The sequence below is a fragment of the Rhea americana genome, unplaced genomic scaffold (assembly GCF_003343005.1).
Source record: "Rhea americana isolate MKP2758 unplaced genomic scaffold, rheAme1 scaffold_32, whole genome shotgun sequence".
Lineage (NCBI taxonomy): Eukaryota > Metazoa > Chordata > Aves > Rheiformes > Rheidae > Rhea > Rhea americana.
In genome coordinates this window covers 4,293,536-4,315,657 of record NW_028186446.1, presented here as the reverse complement: position 1 = coordinate 4,315,657, position 22,122 = coordinate 4,293,536, and the positions used below count along the sequence as shown (strand labels likewise).

The window sequence follows — 22,122 nt, the reverse complement described above, 5'->3', positions numbered from 1 at the left end:
GGCCTGAAAATCCACACTTTTGAAAAAGGCTACTCACAGAAATAACAGCAAAGCTTGCCAGGATAGAAATCTCTTTGCCATGTTGCAAATCACTCCTTTGAGCAGAATTGGAGAAAGGAAACACCATATTGTGCCATTTCCTGTCATTGAGAGCTGTTGTGCTTTCTAGACCAGGAAAAAATGGCACTCACACTGTACTGAGTCCTGAGGGATCTGCTGAACTGAGATTCCATATGTGCCACTAATGAAATACTATTAGAGCCGACAAGTCCCAAACCCAACATCTTCTCTTGCAATAACGGCAATATCCTAAAATGACCCTTTTTGCGGGGAAGAAGTATGTCCTCCAAACTCTAAAATACTGTGAAGAAGCTGGCCATGACTCCGTAGATCAAGCTGCACTGAGGTTTTCAGAGATCAAAGGCCAGGCCCACTAAGCAGAACTGAGAGATCAGAAATGATGGAGAGAGTCACTCACAGCACATGAAGTCTCAAAGCACCTCTGCCTAGAAGAGTAATGCTTCTAAAATGGAATGAATAATAGGAAAAAATGACTATTCTCATTTTCCCCATCCAGGGTAGCAGGGAATCTTGACATTACAGAGGGTGTTTGCACTGTCTCTCTTCAGTGCACTCGGAGCACTGAATTCAGTGCTCCAGCAAGGAAACAAGTCACCATGGGCTCTCACACAGGAACAGAAAGACAGGAAATTCCTCCCCAGAGCAGTTCAGAGCACCCAAGTAAGACTCCAACTCTGAGTACTTTTCAGAGATGGCTGCCATGGAGAGTTCAAGGGACATTAACCCACCAAAGCACCTATGTTAGGCGCCTACAGTGGAATAACAGAGGTACCTGCCTGTGCGACTCTCTGGCATCCTGTTCTCAAGTAACTATCTATCTCCAGGCCAGTGATGGTGGGATCATGAGTAATTTCTAGCTTATGCTCAAAAGAGGATGTGGGGAATTACAGGCTGGCCAGTATCACCTCAGTGCCTGGGAAGGTGATGGAGCAAATCCGCCTGGAGGCAGATTTGCATGTGATGGATAAAAAGATGATTGGGAGTAGTCAGCATGGTCCTATGAAGGGAAAAACGTGTCTAACCGAGTTGAAAGCTTTCTACAATGAGATGACTGGCTTGATGGATGAGGCGAGAGCAGCGGATGTTGTCTATCTCAACTTTAATAAGGCTTTCGATACCGTCTCCCATAACATCCTCATAAAAAAGCTGATGAAGTACAGGCTGGATAAGTGGAAAGTGAGGTGGATGGATGGAAAAGTGGCTAACTGCCGGGCTCTGAGGGTTGCGATCAGCACAAGGTCCAGCTGTCAGTCACCAGTGGTGTATCCCAGGGTTTGATTTTTCATCCAACATTGTTTAAAATCTTTATTAATGACCTAGATGATGGGACAGAGTCCACCTCAGCAAGTTTGTAGATCACACAAAACTGAGAGGAGTGGTTGATACACCAGATGGTTGTGCTGCTATTCAGAGGGGCCTTGAGAGACTGGAGAAAAGGGCAGAGAGGAATCTCATGACGTTCAACAAAGGGAAGTGTAAAGTCCTGCACCTGGGGAATATCCCCATGGACCAGTACAGTCTGGGGGAAAACTGGCTGGAAAGCAGCTCTGCAGATAAAAGACCTGTGGGTCTTGCTGGACCACAAGCTGACCATGAGCTAGAAAATGTGCCCTTGTGTCAAAGAAGGCCAATAGCCTCCTAGGCTGCATTAGGCAATGTGTTGCCAGCAGGTTGAGGGAGGTGGTCCTTCCCTTCTGCTCAGAACCGATGAGACATACCTGGAACGCTGTGTCCAGTTCTGGGCTCCTCAGTACAAGAGAGGCATAGACATACTAGAGCAAGTTCAGTAAAGGGTCACTAAGACGATGAAGAGACTGAAGCATCTCATGATGACAGAGAGCTGGGACTGTTTAGCCTGGAAACAAGAAGACTCAGGGGGGATCTTATCCATGTGTATAAACACCTGATGGGGCCAGGGCAGGAGTAAAGAAGACAGAGCCAGATTCTTCTCAGGGGTATCATGGGCACAAACTGAAATAAAGGAAATGCCATTTAAACAAAAGAAAAAAAACTTTTTTTTTTTTTTTTTATTGCGAGGGTAAATTATTGGAAGAGGCTGCCCTAAGAGGTTGTGAGTATTTGGAGATATTCAAAACTTGACAGGACAGAGTGTTGGGCAAGCTATTCTAGCTGACCATGCTTTGAGCAGTGGACTTGGACTAGATGATCTCCAAAGACCCCCTTCAATTAAGGTTATTCTATGATTCTGTGATCTGTGCTGTTAGCACTCAATGAGGAGTCAAGGGGCTATCTCAACTGACAGAAGAGCTACTTGAAAGCCTTCAAGTTTCAGTCTGGTTCTTTCTTTCTTTCATTCTAACTCCAAATGCAACTAGCAAAGGAAGTCAGTTAGGAAAAAAAAAAACAAACTAAAAAGGCCAAAACTGAAAGGAACAACAGGATTCTTGTTTTTCACCTTGAGTCAAAGAGGCACCAATGCTTAAAAGGCTGATCTGGATTACAATTTCCACAAGATTCAGAATCACTTACATTGAAGAACTGTGCATCTGTACTTGGACAAAATATTGAAAAACAGTTTCCATTCAACTCATGTATTCATTAAAAAATGACAGAACAATTGTGAGATATGAGAGCTATTTTTAAATCACTTGTAAAATACAACACTTTTAAGACATATGTTTGAATGTGTTTTTTCAGTATGATCAATACAATTCAATATTATTTGAAAATTTAGTTTGCAATCCATCATATCTCTAGACTTTTTTGAAGGTTTGAGAGATGCCAGATGCATTTAAGGCTGCATAATTATTTACAAAATTAGAGTTTTATCTATTTTGTTCTGTCACAATCAGCTTCTCCAAAGCTTCTACTTTACTGTTAGTTAATTAGAAAATTTAAGATTGTTAGTGAGAAATTACTGCAATGTTCAGAAATACATATATAAACATACATTATAAGCTGTTTGTTTTCAGCCTGTTCATTCTAGATTTTTTTAATCCTTTTCCTCCATAATTTTCACTTCCTGATCTTTGTCATAAATTCAAAATGTGTCTCCAAAACAAAATACACGAAGAAAAAGATTGAAAGCTGCTACTCAGAGATGGAAAAGTACCACTCGCCTCAACTGATGCTTTGCACTTAAACCACTTTTCTGGTGCCATCTATTCTCTGTTTTGCAGATGCCTTCCACTTTTAAAGGACTAGCAAAAAGAAAATATCTTCCTTGTGCTACTGTTTTCTGTAGCACATTAAAAGCAAGACGGTTATCAGTATTTAGGGAGGATTTCTGCCTCTCAACAAGACACTCACTTAGGCTTACAGAGCAGAAAGCTCAGACATCAATGTGACATCTGTTGTATTCAGAGCTGGACTGGTAACTGTACAACAAAATGCCACAATACTTTCAGCAAACAAGGCATTTGACACCACTGCTGGAGCACGACCAGACACTTGGGTTTGCATTTCCACTTCCAAATGGGCTGACACCTCTGACCTCCAGTCTTAACCCACGGAAAGAGCAACCGTGACCTCTCTGAGAGCAGAGCACTATCTTTCAGCTGCCTGGCAACCGCAACAGCCCTTGTCAGTAGAGTATGAGTTTAAAATAATCTTCCTTTTTTTAAGATACATTTATAAAATGTCTTGGATACAGAAGCATTTAAAACACAAACATATGTATATTCCAAAACTCCTGTTAAATTAAGGCTATGCTGCTGAGTATATTTAATTAGTTTTCAAAATCCACCTGAAATTTAAATTAGAATGAGCAACTCCAACATGACTTTAATAGTAAGGACACATTAAGGGACAAACACCTTGTTGATTCCCATTTTGTAGAACTACACTGAGTAAGTAAGAAGTGAAATAAATTCAATCTACTCATTTTTTGATATATTTAAAGTCTGTCCTTTGATTCAGGTCTACATTACAGAATATAGCCTCCTGGCAATTTAATGAACCTTGTCATTCACACAATTTATATGCTACAGCTGCAGAAATTGCAATCTGGAAATTTATGCTGGTTTACTGGAAGGGCCACTGTGAGCAGCAGGCTGTATCTGCTAGGACATAAGGTCAAATAGAAGCTTCTGCTGAGTCCATGGAATGACAAAGATTTACTCTAAGTGTTGGAAAGCATCAACTGTTGTTTTGAAAGTGTATTAATAAAAAAAACAATCAGGAGAGGAACGACAAATTGTTTGCTCTTGTAGTAAACCCTGAAGCAGTTTAAAAATTCCTTTTTATAAGAATAAGTGACAAAACAACTCAGATAATCACAGATGTGAAGAAAGAATTTGGTAGGAGACACTCTACATGTTACCAGCTCCTGTAGACATGCTAGGGGAATTGCTGTACTGATGTTAGGATCCAAAGCTGACTGATACATATATAAGGGAAGTTTTCTCATAAACTTCACAAGCTTTGGATATATTCCCATAAAAGAAGACAATGTTACATTTATTAAACAAACCCAGGAAGGAAAATCCAGAAGAGTCAAACAGGTAACATACCCAATCCAGATTGGAACTTACCATATTGTCTGGTATTATTCAACTAAAGATGATGAAACACTTTAGAATCATTTCCACATTTGCTTTAGAGCTAAAATTCTGTGATTGCTATCTGGTAGAAAAATTGATGTTTTCCTTCCTTTATTTAATTTATTTGGTGTTAATATACCTATGTGTGTGAACGTACGCAGCAAAATCATTCCAGAAGAAGTGAAATTTTTGCTATGACTAGGTGGAAATAAGGCTCACTCTATGGAAGTTATCAAAATGTTGAAATTTCTTGCATCAGCAGTCAAAATGTCAAAAATTTTCAATTATCAGACTTTTGGTAGACCAGCTGAAAGATTTTCTTCTGACTTTGAATTATTAAATAAGTACAATTAAAATCTCTAAATGAAAAGTAATTTTGAATGGAGGAAAACCAAAATGCTTTGCTTATGAAAAAATTAATACAGGATGCTTAGACTGTTTTAAAATTTCTTTTAAAAAGAAAAAGTTTGATCTGGAGATTTACCAGGACCTTTCCAGTGGCAGTAGTTCCCATTTTCAAGGGCTTCAAGAAAATCCTTAAAAAATACGTTACTGCAATAGCTACTTAGAGGTTCTTCTTGTTTTTCCAGATCAAACATCAAATTGAGAACGGAGTTTTTCTGAGGGCTTTTCAATGGTCTAGTGAAGAAGAAAACACCTACATGCACAAATTGCACCAGTTTAACTATGTTAACCAGTTTAACAAAGGAGGTGATCTCATACAATTTAATCAAATCGAGATGAAATTCTGTACAAGAGAACTTCTGTTTAAGCTGAGCTGGTCCTTAGCAAGTAAGAAAGTTGGTTTTGAGATGACTAAAATTATTCATTTTAACAGTAACATTTTAAGAGTTTTAGTCTCCTAAATCATCTGATTGTCATACTTCCAGGCTTGATATGCCTGGACATAACTACAGAAAAGCAACTACATATGGGCTGATAACCTAAATAGTTAAGTGGGGCTTTATACGCTAGTATTATTTTCTTCTGAATGCAGCTGGGACTGGAGTTTCTAAGGCATTTTATGAAACACTCTGGGAATGGCAGTCTTTCCTTCGCCTTTAATTTATAGCATGGAGATGCTTGCTAATGAGAAAAATAATCAAAGATCTGGAGGACAGAACTCTATCCATCCTTTAGGAATGAAAGCATGAAAATCCTTAATGATGCCACAGGCTTACATGCTAAAAGGACTGCAGATGATTCTAATTAATACAGATCATTTTGACTTCATACCTGGCAGGCACTTAAAATTACTCCTTGCTTTTTAGGTCATATGTACAGATGCTTGAAAGCAACTGCCAAATATCAGTCCCTAAGGTGTCTATTATGTTTATAGGTTAAAAAAAATGGCATAGAGAGTCTTCTGATATCTAGAGCTAAATACATATCGAATATAAAGAAGTAAGATTGCGGCTTTCCCTGTGCAGGCACAAAGGAAGGAAGAGACTGTAAGAAACCTGCCCTTCTCCCACCTCTGGTATTAACCTACACAGGGCAAGCCATGATGTGTGCAAGCAGCTCAGGGCAGTATTTGCTGCAGCCTGTGCTCAGGGGGATGAGGTCTGGCCAGCACTGTTACTGTCCTGAAAATGAGCCCTGGACGGGAAGTGTGAGAAAGATTTGCTGCATCTATTTAAACAGCAGCAGAGTAGGCATGGCAATGACAGCTCAGGCAGCCAGGATCCCCAGGGCAAGGYGGAGGGCCAACAGCATCGCTCTGCTCACACATGCCAGCACAACTCAGGTCAAGAAGACTCAAGACACAATTTGGCCTCTAACACTGAAGGAAACCGTAAGACACAACATATGTGCCAAGAGATCCTGATGACGGCATCATGATATATACAAAAAGAAATTTAACAGTTGAGGTGTGTATTTCTGTCTTACTACATAATTGGAAACCTTCCATGCCAAAGCCAAACCAACCAACCCAGAGTGGGAACTCCAGGATCCCACAGGTTATCCCATTCACCTCTAGCCACCCATTTTATGGTTCTCTTGACTATCCACTACAAAAGTCTCACATTCGTATTATACAATGCTCCCTAGGGTTACAATCCTCCTTCTTCTGATTAAAATACCATTCAAGTGAATATCACAATAAAGCAGTTATTTCCCCTTGATTTGACTAAATTACACGGCCTTTTGGAGGGGGTCCATGTATGGTGATGGCCTTTGTATAGAGAAGAAACATACCTGTTCCTTCACATTCCTCAATCCCACTAGGAGTATAATAAATCTGTCATAAACACTCTCCGACAAGCCACCAACACAGGACAGGTATAACTGAAGAGGTCCTTATGTCCCAGTTTTATTTAGTTCCATTACGATTCCTTAACTAAGGGCTGGAATATACACACAGCTGAGCAGGGGAAAGGGAACAAAAACTGAAAGGTCTATATTTCTACCATCTCTCATCAGAGTGCATAGCACTCTGGATCGGGGTCCGACAGTTTTCCTGATGCTACGAGCTGTACGAACTCCACAGAGATTGCTTCTTTCCTGTAGCCCCCTCAGGGCCTTTACACTGTTCCTTCTCTCCCTCTGACTCAGCCCATTTATGAAATACACGTGCTAGTAAAACAGCCATTTATAGGCCATTTTGTACATATAAGGTGATCTTAAAAAAACCTACCACCAAAAAAAGACTGCTACTAGAAACGGTAATGGCTCCTACTCCTGAGGCAATGTAACACAGGCCCACTTGTATTGGTAGAGTTTTAAGGAGGATCCTGTCATCTGTGAAATCCATAACACAATGAAACGCTGGTAATTTAAAGCTGAGTGGCAATGATGAAACAGCATCACTGCACAGAACCTGTCAAACGCATTTACTTCATGATAAAGTAACTAAGCCCGAGGCAACACAGTTATGCAGAAGCGGTTACAGCTAAACGTACAGAAGCATGATTTTGCTACTGTCTGGGAGAAATCTTTTGTGTACCTAACCTAACAAGAAGAGAGGAAATATGCTGCATGGACTGTAAAAGACAACCTACTGCAAGAATCCAACCTTCTGGTATAACTGAAATAGAGACCAGGATTCACCTTCTTCCTTCACTTTCTTTATGCGTCTAATTAAACAGCAAAGCAGACATTGAAAAAAGGAGACTGGAACCTTGATAACCTTTGTTCAGCTTGTCAACGTGTTATATCACTGCATCAGGTAAGAGCTGTTTAAAAATAAAACAGTGAAAATAAAAGCTGGGTCACTTGATTTAAAGCAAAAAGCCTGAAAAACACAGAATCCGAAGAAAGACTTTAGTGACATTTAGATACACTCATGAGAGATCAACAAAGAAAATCTTTGCRACTACAATTATAATGAGGTAACAACACACTTCTTAACTTGATGTGCCTTTTTTTAACTTGACTGACGGCAAGAGAGAGTGAATACAAAACTGTGGACAGGTAAATGCAACATTTAAATGACATGCTCTGACTCACTGGCTGCCCAGGTGCTTCAGAGCTAAATCTTTCCCTATGAATTTATATTTGAGGAAGAAGAAATGTTTGTGTCTGAGATTCAGACATGAAGCAATGCAGGACTAACACATGGTTTATCTGTATGTTTCAATACTGTTTTAAAAAGCAGAACACCTAATAACTATACAAAAATGAGTAAATAATATACTGTAAAGAAAAGATTGGAATTATATCTGCTTCTTGCTGCACTGGGCCAATACAAACTGAAGGTAAACATCGATACAGTAAAAGAAAACATATTAATGTGTTTCTGTTTATACCCAAATGGCTCAAAGTAGCCAGAGTAGATGGAAGCAACTCAAAGTCATATCTGACAAAAACATATACAAATACAGACTAATATTGTCAGCAAACTTGGAAAGAAAATGACCAAACAGAAAACATGCTGCTGAGTCTCTATCAGGCAGAATCTAATCCAACTTAATGTGACAGCTGCTACTGCATTCTGTTGAATACAACTTGGGAATACATTCAGAGGTCACACTAAGTTTAAGATGAACTGATGTAGCGGACAAAAAAAATATGCCRACAGCCAAAACCAAAGGTAAGACTGCTCCTCAGAGAGAAGTTCTCAAACTTTACAGACAACTGCTCTATTTTTAGAACTGCCCATGCACTGTACTTCACAATATTTTATTTAGAAATAAAACTGTAACAATGATGACTCAATCAGGATTCCACAGAGGCCAAACTTCTATGAAAAATGGCATACTGCTGCCAGAAAATCTCTTCCAAAAATCTGATTCTCCTTTTTTTGTTGTTGTTATTACCTAATGCTATGCTCAGACTCATTCTCACAGTATCTTTCATTAAATATTTATGGCTTCATCTAAATAAGGCTTGACCTTGCAAAGCTTTACTTCAAATAAACCTCACACACAGAAGAAAGTTATCTGATTTCAATGCAYTAAAAATGTCTCAGAAACTGAGATATCAATGAGATGGAAATGTAGGTTAATTCAGGCAAGACCCACTTAAACTTAGTATCACCTTAGTGCCCTAATCCAAGTTAGAATGTACTTACAGAATAAGTGGTGACAGCCAGAAACCCCCCACAAAATCCATGGACTGTGAGAAAAATAGTAGAAAACAATCCACCTGGATGCTGATATGATTTTATAGAAGATAGAACACAACACTGAAATAATCATTCCCTGAAAGCAGCTACCAGAAGATCAAAAATGCTTCCCACCATCTTAGTCTTCATGGTAGTCCACAAAACAATCAGGTATCTAAACATATGGGCAACAAAATACCGAAAAGTTATGATTAGAAGAGCATAGATTAACTTGTTGCAGAAAGAAATACAACCATTTACCTTTACATGCCCAAGACAGCTGAGCCYTGTGCAGTTTACTAAACAGATTGAAGGTCGGAAATCTTCTGTACAGCCTAATGTGAATCTCATGTTCAAGAATAAAAGGTAAGCAGGAAAGTGCTGCATGCAAGGAGTTTAACTGTACACATATACATGTACACACAAAACCCAGGCAGTTCAGCAATAAGTGGGATGAATGAACTTATCTGGGAACATACAGGAGCAGTGAAAGATAAAGTAAAAAATGGACCACACAGATTAATCACACCGTGGTCCACAAATGGAATTCCTCCATGCATACAATATGCAGAGGGAAAACACAGACACGCTGCAGATAAAACCAGGGTTCATACCAATAGAGGTTAATATTACCACATAAAAGCCACAAAAGCATGTCCTTCCAGCACAGACATATTTCTGCTACCCTATATGTAACTGGCATCATTGATCCCAGTGCTCTGGCTCTACCTGTGACAGGGTACTGGAGCTTTTCTAGAGCGGCATGCTTAGCTGGTTCAGCCCAGAAGCCCTAATACTGCACTGCCTGGCATCGAAGCACTACATAAGGCTTATTCCTGTACACTTCCCCAGATGGCACAAACATGCTGTGCATGGCTGCAAGTGCTGAGATGAAATTCATAAAGATCTAAGGTATGCTGGGTAATAAAACCTGTCTCTTCATGGGCATGATTTTATCACAGTTTTACTGTGACAGCTAGCATCCTCTCTGGCACCCCTTAAGAAGGGGGCAGAAGTTCAGACTACCTACTGCAGAAGAGGGCTAAGATGTATACAGTTATCATGAAGATGGTCAATGCTGATACCCTAAAAAAGGCAAATTTGTTCTTCACAGTATGCCACAGCAAATGGCATACATGCTGTATGGCACAGCAAATGCCTTTAATTCAGCCCCTTTCTTCATGACATTTACTCAAATCAAATATATCAAATCTAGTTAGCTGTGATCTATGTTTCAGGTGTGCACGGCCGTATGAGTTGATCATCAAACTAGGAAACTGGTCATCAATGTCCATGGACAAAATAATTATCCCGAAAAAGCCAAGCAGAGGATACTTTGTTCCAGTGAAAATCTTAATGGGATTCTCCAATACTGTCTTGTGGAAAAAATACATCATAGCAGAAAGCCCTGCAGAAAGCCCTCTGTCCATATACTTGTGCATGTAATTTTCTTGTCCTATCCTGTACAAGTAGTACAAGCAACTTAGCCAGCAAAAAGGTAAAATGGGGTACACAAAGCAATGTGGAAATACGCAAGGTGCTCTCTGTTAACGGAGCTTTAATGAACTGTTCAGAGCAGCCTGATATCTAAGAACAGCATACGCCAAATCTACCACCTGTTTAGCAGAATGCTTTTGTAAAATCTTCCAGAATCAAAGTATAGGCATCTCTGCCTACCAAGAATTAGTTTCTAAGATCACCAAGAAAAAAAAGTTGGCTGTCTTCTCCAACTGAAAGCACTGAAAGAAAACTTTTGGTAGTTTCTAGCACTGTTATTCATCTAACATTTACTCATTCTTACTGTAGCCCTCATACTATCCTGTCATAAGGGATGTTGGAATGTTTCTGAAACCTAGTGTTATTCCTAGTAAGAAAACTATGACAATTAGCAATGTGGTACTAATCAGGAAGCAGCAAAATCCACAAAAACCTAGGCTGTACAATACAGAAATGGTTCCATAATTTAGTGCTATTTACACAGSCCACCCCATGCCTTCTCCAATAAGCTTAATGGTATTAGGGGAAAGGCAGCACTTCTCCAGCTATTATGTTAAGGGATAATGGACAATGGTGTTGCAGGTCAGCAGCACTACTAGTGCACAGATCATATGCCAGAAGGGACCAATGCGACCTCATAGCTTTTCTTCCTGTGCAACAAAAAGCTGTATGACTTTTCTGAATTAATTATTGTATGAGCTATTATCTGTCTGTTGGACAGGCACATTATCTGGAAAGAGAAATGTCCAGTGATGGAAGATCCAATAGAGTCTTAAGTAAATTGCTTCAGTGATTAATCTTTCACCATTAAAATTTTACACAATTTTTCTGGTTTTGTATTTGTCTAGTTTTAATGCCAACTTGTTGTCACACACTGTATGCTGGAGCCCTTTCACTCCCCGTACAGCTATTATACATACTGAGCAAGTCACCAGCTAGCTTTCATCCCATTAAGTAAGATAGAATGAGGTTTATGGTTCCAGGATAACAACTACCCAACATCGTCTGAACTCTCTCCAATTTACCAAAATCCTTCCTGAAAAGTGGATGTCAGAAACTGGCATTTCTAGACTACATTAACCTACGTTCAATATTCTAAAAGAAATCATAGGTGCTTGTCAATCAAAGTGTACCTCTGTTCTACTTGGTTTAGGATTGAGAGAGTAAGTCTGACAACTACCAGGAGCCAATAACTCACAGCAGTATGAACAGAAGCTAATTCTGCTCTTGAAATTCCAGCCCCAAATGCAGAACATACAAAGTTCTCTTGCCTTCTTCAAAGTAGGACTTCTCCCATAGGCATTATCTCCTCTGTTGAACAAAAATCTTTGACTTTGCAGCTCTTTTTTGATATTCAAGTCTTTGGAGATCATTTCAGCAAGGAATAGGAAGACTGTCTACAGGAATTCTGCCAGTCTRTATGAGCTTGTTATTTCTGCAGCAAAGTTAGCAGCAACAATAACAGGCAAGCCATGATGATCATTTCTTGGGGACTAGCTATTAGCAGCTTAGGGATTACACTGCTCCCCCTCTAATGTCTATGCTCAGTCTACTGATTTGTCAAAGGAAATAGTCACTTTTAACTCTTCTTACTTGGATATATTCTCATTTACCAGCAGCATCTTTCTTTATATTCTACTCCAGACTACAAATTCTTCAGGGATTTTTATTCCCAATTTCAGCCATGTGAACAAAGTTAGGAAGACTGCTCTTGTGCCCATCCCTTACACACACACCACCACCTATTTAACAAGGACAGATTTGCTTCCTTCCCACTCCACACAAAACTCGCTGACATCCAYAGTTTCCAAGAGAGAACTGCCTGTTTGTCATGGGGTGTTCAAGCCTTTTTCTACAGAAGCTCTTCCCAACTCACTTTAAGTGCCACAAACTGCAATGGGTAGTAATACAAGAAYCAAAGATAGCCTGGTGTTACACATGGAATGACATAGCCAATATAACTCCAAAGGAGATTGCTTATATGAACAAAGATTATTCTCAATGAGTAACAGGGTGTATGACTGGGCACTTCCCTTTATTGCATGTTCACAAAGAATGACAGATTTCTGTGGGCCTCTTTAAAAGGATAAATTCAGTGGCTGCTTCCTATATAAGTTTTTGTGGCTCTTATCTTAAGATCAGCTTGCTGCATGCATTTATCTACTTCACATCTGAGAGCAGCTTTACTGAATGGTAACACATAGCAGAGTGTGCAGAAACAAAAATACACATTATATACAGCATGTTCTTATTTATGGAAGCAAAGGTAAGAATGGGGCAAGGGGAAAAAGAAGTGAAAAAACACATTTATTCAGCACTGTTGACTCCATGCCTTACCTTCCCATGGGTCCCAGATCTCCAGAGTCCTGGCTGCCTGCATCACTGGGTGTGCTCACTGATTTCGAAGAGGGAGACATAGGGGTTGGGACTAAATAATGAAAATAACAGGTATCCCATGTTAACACATGCAGCGACTGCACTGATGAAGAGCAGTGTCAGACAAATCAAAACCAATGGACCAAAATGATAGTGGATGAATGATTAGGAGAGTTTGAAATGGTGAAAGCAAATAAGGAAAGGAAAGAAAAAGAAAAGGAAGAGAGTCAAGTGAATTTTAAGTCTTTTGGAAGTGTTAAGACTGACATGAATTTAGACAGGACTGAAAGCCCAATGTGATTTTACAGCTAATCAATGGAGGAGATATCTGTGGAAGTAAAATAACGCTTGTTTTTTTGTGCATACCTTCAAGTCATAAAGAAGTATCGGGGGTTGTTTGGTTAGAAAACTAAGTGAACTCTTCTGATAAAGTTAAGTAGGCAATAGAACAAGCACATTTTTMAAATTTTGAATTTAAATTAAAAGCCAAAATCTATTGGATATGTTCTAAGACTGCAATGTGGAAATGATATCAAAAATACAAGCTAAATAAGAAAATMCAGCTTAGTTAAAATCATTTCCCAAAGATGCTGAGAATATACTTTAGTTTGCTTAGTGATCATGTTTTCTTAAGTAATTTAGGTTGTATAAACTTTTCRTTTTTTGAGGGACAGAATTTCAAAACTTAAGGAAACATTTCCCTTAGTTTAGACACTAATTGTCCAGGTTCTAGAAATGATTTTTTCTTTGGCTTGCAGGGGCTATTGAAGCATATTTCATGCAAAGACAGTTTTGTTTCMTTGAACAGGAAAGGAAGTTCATAGCTCCAGGTCAGCCCAAGTTAAAGCTCTTCAGCAAGGGAATAATAAAAAAAGAGTAAAAATATCCAAATTTCTTTTAAAATGGTTTCTTAGAAACATTTTAAAATGCAGAGATGACTCCAGTCAAATTTTAATGCAAGCATTCTTCCAAGCAGCCACATTGAATAAAACACAAGAAGGGGTTTTAGTGCAGCAGTGAAGTTCCCCATTTGGTTTAAATCATGTGCACTTCCTCTCAGGGATTTAACAGAGTAAAACTTTTAACTGTTTTGTTAGACTGTATAATGTGCAACGACAGATCTGTCAAGTGACTTGAATTTTCCATGTGGTCAAACATTTCATGCAGATTCTCACTAGAGACTGTCACAGAAATGACTGCAGCATAAAAAGTGAATTCATCTTCATGACAGCCCTTTGGCAGGTTGCAGGTATGTCATAGCTGTTTATGCATTCTATATTTGCTGTGGGATCTGAGTATTATATGCATATATGAAAGCAKAATTAAATCCTCTTTTGTATACTAATTGTCAGTGTACACACAGGAAAAAAGAGGATAAAATACAACTGTTTAACTAAAATGAATCATCTTGGTATGGTAATTTGCACCATGAATACATACGTTTTCAGTTTATCACATGATAAGGAAATATAATCCCATTTTTAGATACACATATGAATATTTTAAATGCTAAAATATTAAAAATTAGCCTTTTTATAATATCACTATAATTTACAAAACATATGCTAAACTATATCAAAATAATCTAACTTTTCAGAAAATTCTTCAAAGAAGTGGTGTTTAAAAGCTCAATCAATATATTGTAACTTATAAAAACAGCAAGCTATCTCAATAGATACTGATTGCTGGAAGCTAGGAATTGAAATCCCAATTCAGAACATCAACTTCTATTTGTGTATGCACCCAAGCATCAGTTTGATTGCTTTCCTAAATCAATGCTTCAATATTTTGTTGAATGTTGTGRTTTTCCTAAATGTTACAGGCAAAAGTATCTCTGAGTAAAACCCGACTCCAATGAATTTAATGACAAGGTTTAGTATCTCCAGTAGGGCCAAGGTTTCAGCTAGACCACTGATAAGGCTGGGAGAGGAAAGCACATGAGAAAGAAAAAAAAAATTCTCACTTTAAGGCCATTTAATAGGCCATACAATTTAAAACGTTATAAATGTAAAACTTATTTACATTAAGGTAACCAATATTCAGATATTATAAATTTTGCCACATGTATTTTGAAACCAAAGCCTTTACATTCATAGAATCATGGAATCAGTAAGGTTGGAAGAAAATGGCAAAATCAAAAACGCAGTAAAGCACATTAAACTAGATCTAAAATCTACAACAATGATCGATGATAAATCTTTTGGTATTTGTGATTTGTCTTTTTATTCCCTCCCCAGAAGTTTGCTCGAATTTTTAAAGAATTCGATAGGAGCTCCACATGACTATGCTCCTCCTTCCTTTATGCAAATATTTAATCTGTACTTAAGAAACAAAACTTGGGGCTAATGAAGTASAGCATTTATAATTATTTTGTGGGTTGTCAGATAGATGTGAGAGAAGATAAACAGATCAGTAGAAAAGAAATCACTACTGGTATACAAAGACAACCTGCTTTATCTTCACAAAATTTTCTTCAAGAAATGGCAGAGATGTATTTGGCAATGGTAAGTACTCAAAATGCCATGAACTGGTGTACATGAATGATATGGTAGGCATTCAAACAGAAGAGTTCACTTCACTAATACAGCCAAAAATCAAAAAAGCAAAGCATGCTTTAACAAAGAGAATGCATTCATTGTGGCAGAGCTGAACGTTTTACAGTATGCTTCTCTTAAATACCTAGAGGTGGTTCTGGGGATATACCAATGCTCTGTAATAAAGCTTCTGTCTCTCTTCTTTTGCGGTCTAGGTCAGAATCTTCCTGAGCTGGCTCTTTCTTTTGCTGTAGATCAGCCTGAATTAAAAAAAAAAAAAAAAAAAAAAAAAAAAAAAAAAAAATCAAAAAAATTTTTTTAAAAAAAAAAAAAAAAAAAAAAAAAAAAAAAAAAACTGAATTAAAAAAAAAAAAAAAAAAAAGGAAAATTCAAAAAACAGTTTCATCCACATATAATCAAGTTCTTGCAATTAAGCAAATGGAGAATATTCATAGGAACCATTACCTAGGAATGCTACGAAATACACTTAATCCACCATTTTAGGTAGCTCATTTATACAGATATTTATTAGCAATAATATTTTYCCCTGAATACATGAGAAAGCTGGGCTTTAAGACTTTCGCAAGGACCTTTGCGAGGATTTTTACAGCACATTGATGGGACATGTTTTGTCTCTTATTTGTCAGATGCAGCTACTTTATAGAGAAATGAAAACTCAGTTTTGCCAATTCCACACAACACAATTTAATACATTTCAAATACCAGTAAGCCAACTGATTCAGCTAAGAAATGTAAGGAATTTCAGAGAGAAATGACACTAGAATAATAAAAATCATTACCTTGCCTAAAAATAGCCTTATTCCTACCCTCTCTGGGATCAAGAAATAACATTCTAGTCAACATCAATGATGAAGTTAAAGGCCCCCCTACGTCCCAAGTACTTGTTGGCAAGAAAAAAATATTTTCTTGTACTTCAAAATCTAGCAGGAGCAAAGAAATGGATTAAAATGTCTAAAATGGGATTTTGGCAGCTATAGGCAACAACAATCAGAACTAATGGTCCACAAGACCCCTACTTCTTAGCTCAGATAGCTACATTTACTTGGAGGTCCCACACACTAGCTTCTCTCTGTGGCCTACTAGGATCCAGGAGCAGCAAAATCTGCATTAGCCAGAATCCCTTGTGTTTGGTACACTGTTCCTCAGTTTAGTAGGGTGGATGGAAAATGCCTATAAYAGCCTAGTGACTAGAGCACTCTTTCCACTTAAAAAAAAAAACAGTCTTGCAGACTTTCTCCCAAGTTGATGAGGGAACTGAACTCATTTGCTGTTTCCTAGTCCAGTGTAGCAACCAGTAAAGTATAAAACAAAATGCAAGTAGTCACGTCTATCATTTTATCATGTCTTAAAAACAGCAAATCCTGTACAGTTCTCATAGACAAGGCACTTACCTCAACACTTTGGATCATAAAGTTGCTTGTAAATTGTCTGGTCCTATCTAGCCTTCACCAGAAAACCAGAGCATGGGGCACAGGGGACTTGCACAATGCTTTAGTCTATTGTTGATATAGGTCCAGGCACACACAGAAACCTCAGAGTTCAGAAGCATCCCAAAGTTCTCCAGTTTAGATATAGCCAGAATGGAGAAAAAAAAATCTTTACTTCTTTTACAGACGAAGATCAAGTTCAGGTATATCCTTGTGCTCAACTCTTCCTATGAAGTATCTCACACTAAGAAGGATTTTAGTTAACTCTTCCATGACACTGGCTAAGGCTAAGCATCTAACTCAATGTTAGACTTCACCCTTGGAGGCCAGGCACTTCGAAGTTACACATCACAGCACACCACAGCTAGGCACTGCAGCTTAATTTGCAGAGCAAGGTGTCTTTAACTGGATCTGACCATCAGAGTCAACGGAAAGTTCCAGCTACCACAGGATCTCCATGAGGCATAAAATCAGAGGCAGGGGACAAAGGGAAGGAATTAATAGCTTCCTGGAGCCATTGGCTTGGCTCCCTGCTCTCTGATTCATTAACGTGCTAGTAACGAACACTGAAAATGTTCAAGTCCCACTTACAGAGGATTTCCCTAGTGACTCTGGAAGCCTCGGTGGGGTGTTTGTTGGTAATTGCACAAAAATGCCTCAATAAAAAAGATTAGAAAGACGATCAAAATTGGAACACTGATTTCTTGGATCACATCACATTTCCACAATAATTCTATGAAATTCATGTACAATATTAAAGTGTCAGTTTAAAAGGAAACCAGTTATTAGTAAAGGATAACAGGTGCTTTAAACTACAATAAGTGTTGACATTTGAAGGAGAAGAAACATAATCACTTAATGCTTCTCTGACTTTGCATGAAAATGAATACCCATTCTCTGTCAGTTCTCACCTCTATTCCATTAAGTGACTGAACAAAAAGAAATATAAATCCCTTAATGAAAAACCCAGTGCATATTGTCAAGGACAAATAAACTAATATGTCAATCAAACTTTAACAGAACTGAAAGATGCACCCATGCCAGAAGATGAAAATGCAATTGCAATTATGTTTTACTTTACTGAAGAATAATAATTGTAAATCTGTTACCTTAGCCAGTAATCAAGCTAGTCTTAAGAGTACAAAAATATGTATTTAGACTGTAATGGCTTGAAAAAAATGTGAGCCCTCTTTGTGTCTTTCCCTGCTCTCCACTCCCTTTCTATTGAAGGGAAGCCAAGAAAAAGCATTGTGGCAAATCATTTTTTCTTTCTACACACACATGCACATCATGTTGTCTAAATTCTTGTCAGCTGACAGTACATTGGTTTTAAAAGCAATTCTCTGACCCCAACTTTCATGACTAAAAATAAGCATTTTGATTTTAAGGTTAGGTTGAGGTGAATTTGAGGCTCTCATTCTACATGACCGACACCTTATAGTATACAATACCGAAAAGTCAAAACCTCAGCAAGGCCTTTCTGCAAGCATGAACTATTTAAAAGAGCTTTTGCATATTTACCTCTTTCTTTTTCCTCTCTTCCTCCTTTCGTTTCTTCTCTTCTCTTATCTGGGCCAAACGCTGCTTTTTGCGCTCAAGTTCTGCTTTTAAATCACTTTTGTCCGACATTTTGACTCTACTGGAAACAAAATTTGGGAAACCAATGTGAAAACAGAAGTAAATGTTTTCTCTATTTACTGAAAAAATGTATTTAATTATATCAAAAATAGTGTTTCTAAAATTGCTATAAAAACACACTCATACAAATGCTGGCCCTTGGACTACAKTGACATTGTAGAAAGCAGGATATTTGTTAGGCAATTTTTAAGAAATTATCCCAGAACATCTCCAAACATTAAATATATTTCCACATTATATTTATTAGAAAATCACCTTTGTGAAACAAATCCATTTTTATCTGATGTCCAAAATAATGCTTTAAAGCTATTATGAACTGAAGCTAATGTGATCCACTGGCTTCAGCAACACTCTGCCAGACGTAGAACCTCTAAGATCCAGATCCACAGACTGATTCAGATTTAAGTACAAGAATGAGATTCCCCAAGACAGCCCCTAATCTCTTAGACAATTAGGAATTTTATGGGCAAAACCAGAAACCTCATAGCTTTTGCTTCTACACATGCTCTGAACTGCTGCTATCCTAAGACTCCACCATATTCCACTTGTACTGCCACATACAACCTGCCAGCTCTGTTTCAGTGTCCTCCTTCACATATTCACCCCTCACAGGAGCGCACACACCATACTGCAGGCTATTCTCTACGGGAGTCTCCTCCACCCTTCCAGAAAAAGCTGGGACATTGAACCAAAAAGCCTGCAGGCATAAAAGTACAGAACTAGCAACCTAGCAAACTTTGACTTTTCTCCAGCAAAGTGGTACCTTTTGAACATGAAGGTGTAGACTAGCTCCACCTACAAGCAGGAGCCTTGTGTTCAGATCACCTTTCCAAGAAGCAGATGTGCCTCATATTCTTGATATTCCTGTGGTAAGCCCACTCACATAACCAAACATGGCAAAAGGATTTCTTCTTAGCTACTAAAAGATCCTACCGCCACTATCTCCATCTAGTCTTAAATACAGTTCTCTGTAGGGAACTGAAGAGAAGCCATGTACACACTTCCCATTTGAACCTTTAACAACCTATGCTGTTTTTTAAGTAAGCCCTTAAAATGAAGGGTAAAGAGATACACAGTCACACCACACAGGAATAAAGTTAGATCTCTAAAGAACATACCATACCAACCTTTCCTATAGTTTTTAAATCCCACCAGTGTTGCACAAATCCGTAACTGAAATCACAGATAATTTATTCAGCCTGTAACATCATAATTATTATGGGTTGTTATCTAAGCATATCAGTACAGATTTTCTCATTAGCACTTTACTTCAAAGACAATCCTGACTAATACAAACCTTCTCAGAAAGAGTTAATTATGCCCTTCCAGTATTAATTCACACATCAGTGCCCACATCTACCACTGCAGCTCAGAATCAATYAGATCAATGGCAAAGCATGTATATGGGACAGAGGTCTAGTGTTTGCTCAATGCACGGGAAATTTAAATAGCAACTCTCCATTAACACCAACAAGAACTTCATCCAGATTATTGTCTGTGTGGATTGAGAGTAAACCTACATGCTAAAAATKATATGACACTTTCATCTATCATAAATTCCTCTGCAGTCGTAAGCTTTCATCTCAAAATGACAGAAGTGTGATTAGTCCATGATAAGGAGAATACTGTCAACAAAATGTCACTTGCATGTGAAATGCAATCCTGGCCCTRAATACTTTGTTGTCATTGAAAACATTTTCCTTTTATGAAAGAAAAGAATAAAATGTGGAATCAAAAGAGGAAACTATTCACTGAAAATTGCAGGCACAAGAGCAGTATGARGGATGCCAGAAGGGTCAGCACAGACCTATCCGTGTGTAGACCACACCACGGATGTTAATGCTCCTCAGTTAAATACCCAGCTGAAGCCCATCCATAGGACTTAAAACAGTTCTGCTCCGAGCTGTCACAGATTCTGCAGTCATACTTCAGCAGAGCAGGCAGCTCTGGCAAGGTACTCTGTGGGTCCTTCAACGCCTGGGGACTTCAGTTCACTTATGACAACTTATAGTAAATACTATAGCTAGCAGGAGCATAAATTGTCTAACAAACCAGACCACTAGATGCGCTAGGCGTACGTAGATGACCATAATTTTTTACTCCTCTATCATTCTGATCCTAGTCACGATGATAAATATTTTAGCCATTGTTTTCAACTTGAGAAAGAGGAATCAAAACTGTTGGAAGAACTGTGTTTGATATTAATAGATCTAAGCACAAGCACACTAAGCAACATTAATCTGTGTTTTCAGTTGACATCAATCAGCTATTTTTTAGGTGGAAAATGACTGGATAAGAATGTTAGCTTTTAACAACAATGTCRGTAATATTTCACCTATCAATCTGTTCAGGATTTTTGGGTCTCTCTCAGATATGGCTGAAATCCTGCTGAAGTAATTTTCCTAATCTGTTGCCTCATTTGAATTCTGATTATGGAGTTTCCCCTTAGAGCCCTCTGGACTAGATAGAATTTTTGCATCCTTTTAGTTCTGCACTTTGGCAACAAAGAGTGAGATCCTGTTTCTATGCAGAAAATATGCAAATGTATTTTAAGGCTCATGACAGAAGCCCTGAGGGTTTGCCCTGAGGGTTTGCCTTCCCTTTCAAGCTGTTTGTCAGATATCAACGAATAGCTTTCTAAAAACTGGTTCCCTTAATGCCAGGAAAACTTACTAGCTTCTTCCTTGATTTCATGCATGAAGTACTTAGTCCTTAGCCCTTTCTTCACAAAGCACCAGTCAGGGTGATTATGTTCTCTTATAACTTTGTCCTATTTTAAACAAAACAGATCTTATATACAATAAAGATGACACATTAAATTTCACCTGAAGAATATCACTGGTTCTATCACAAGGACAGAAAATCACCTCAAGTTACTTTCTTCCTGCATATACTATAGCAATTCCTTAGCCTCCGCCCCCAAAAAAGGAGCTGCAAATTACTATGTATGATTTTAGAACAAATTGAACACTGAGAATATGTAACCATATTTCTCAGGTATCAGCAAGTCAGCAGATAACAGTGAGGCAGTGTGCTCATCTATTCAGCACTGTATTTGGCATTAACCATGGAGTTAACATTCTGTATTCATTCCTGGGAACACAGTTCTAATAACTGCCATTCCGCGTGCCAAATGATACGCCACAAGAAGGGAAGCCAAGACAAACAATAAAAAAAGACTTACTTGTGAAATTCTCTGTAGTGCACAGTGACAGTGCAAGGCCTATGTATGACCTAATCTTCTACTGCCCAGAAGAAAYCATTGGTCAGAAGGAAACAGTAAGGAGCAGAGTCTGCAGTGAAGCAATGAAATCACCTACCTGGAAGAAGGAATGCATATGACCTAGCACACTGGACATCATATAAAATATAGATCTTGCTTCATTTGGCCCACTTTACTGCCAAGTGACACAGTTTTAAAAGGAGAATCTTCCCACTCCAGAATAGCTTTCAGCCCAAGTGCTAAGACAGGTTCTTGAGCTTCACAGCATATGTGGCTG

General features: G+C 38.3%; 1 protein-coding gene across 1 annotated transcript in view; it reads right to left on the bottom strand.

The window, feature by feature from the left end:
* The window catches only part of DYNC1I1 (dynein cytoplasmic 1 intermediate chain 1), a 179,036-nt gene extending 157,198 nt beyond the window's left edge, over window positions 1–21,838 (bottom strand). The window contains exons 1-4 of the mRNA XM_085310569.1: window positions 21,807–21,838; window positions 18,506–18,623; window positions 15,682–15,796; window positions 12,964–13,054 (exon numbers count right to left, since the gene is read on the bottom strand). Of these exons, the coding sequence (XP_085166695.1) occupies window positions 12,964–13,054; window positions 15,682–15,796; window positions 18,506–18,613 (314 nt within the window). The 5' untranslated portion in view covers window positions 18,614–18,623; window positions 21,807–21,838. The remainder of the gene's footprint in view (window positions 1–12,963; window positions 13,055–15,681; window positions 15,797–18,505; window positions 18,624–21,806) is intronic.
* Between the last annotated feature and the right edge of the window lie 284 nt (window positions 21,839–22,122).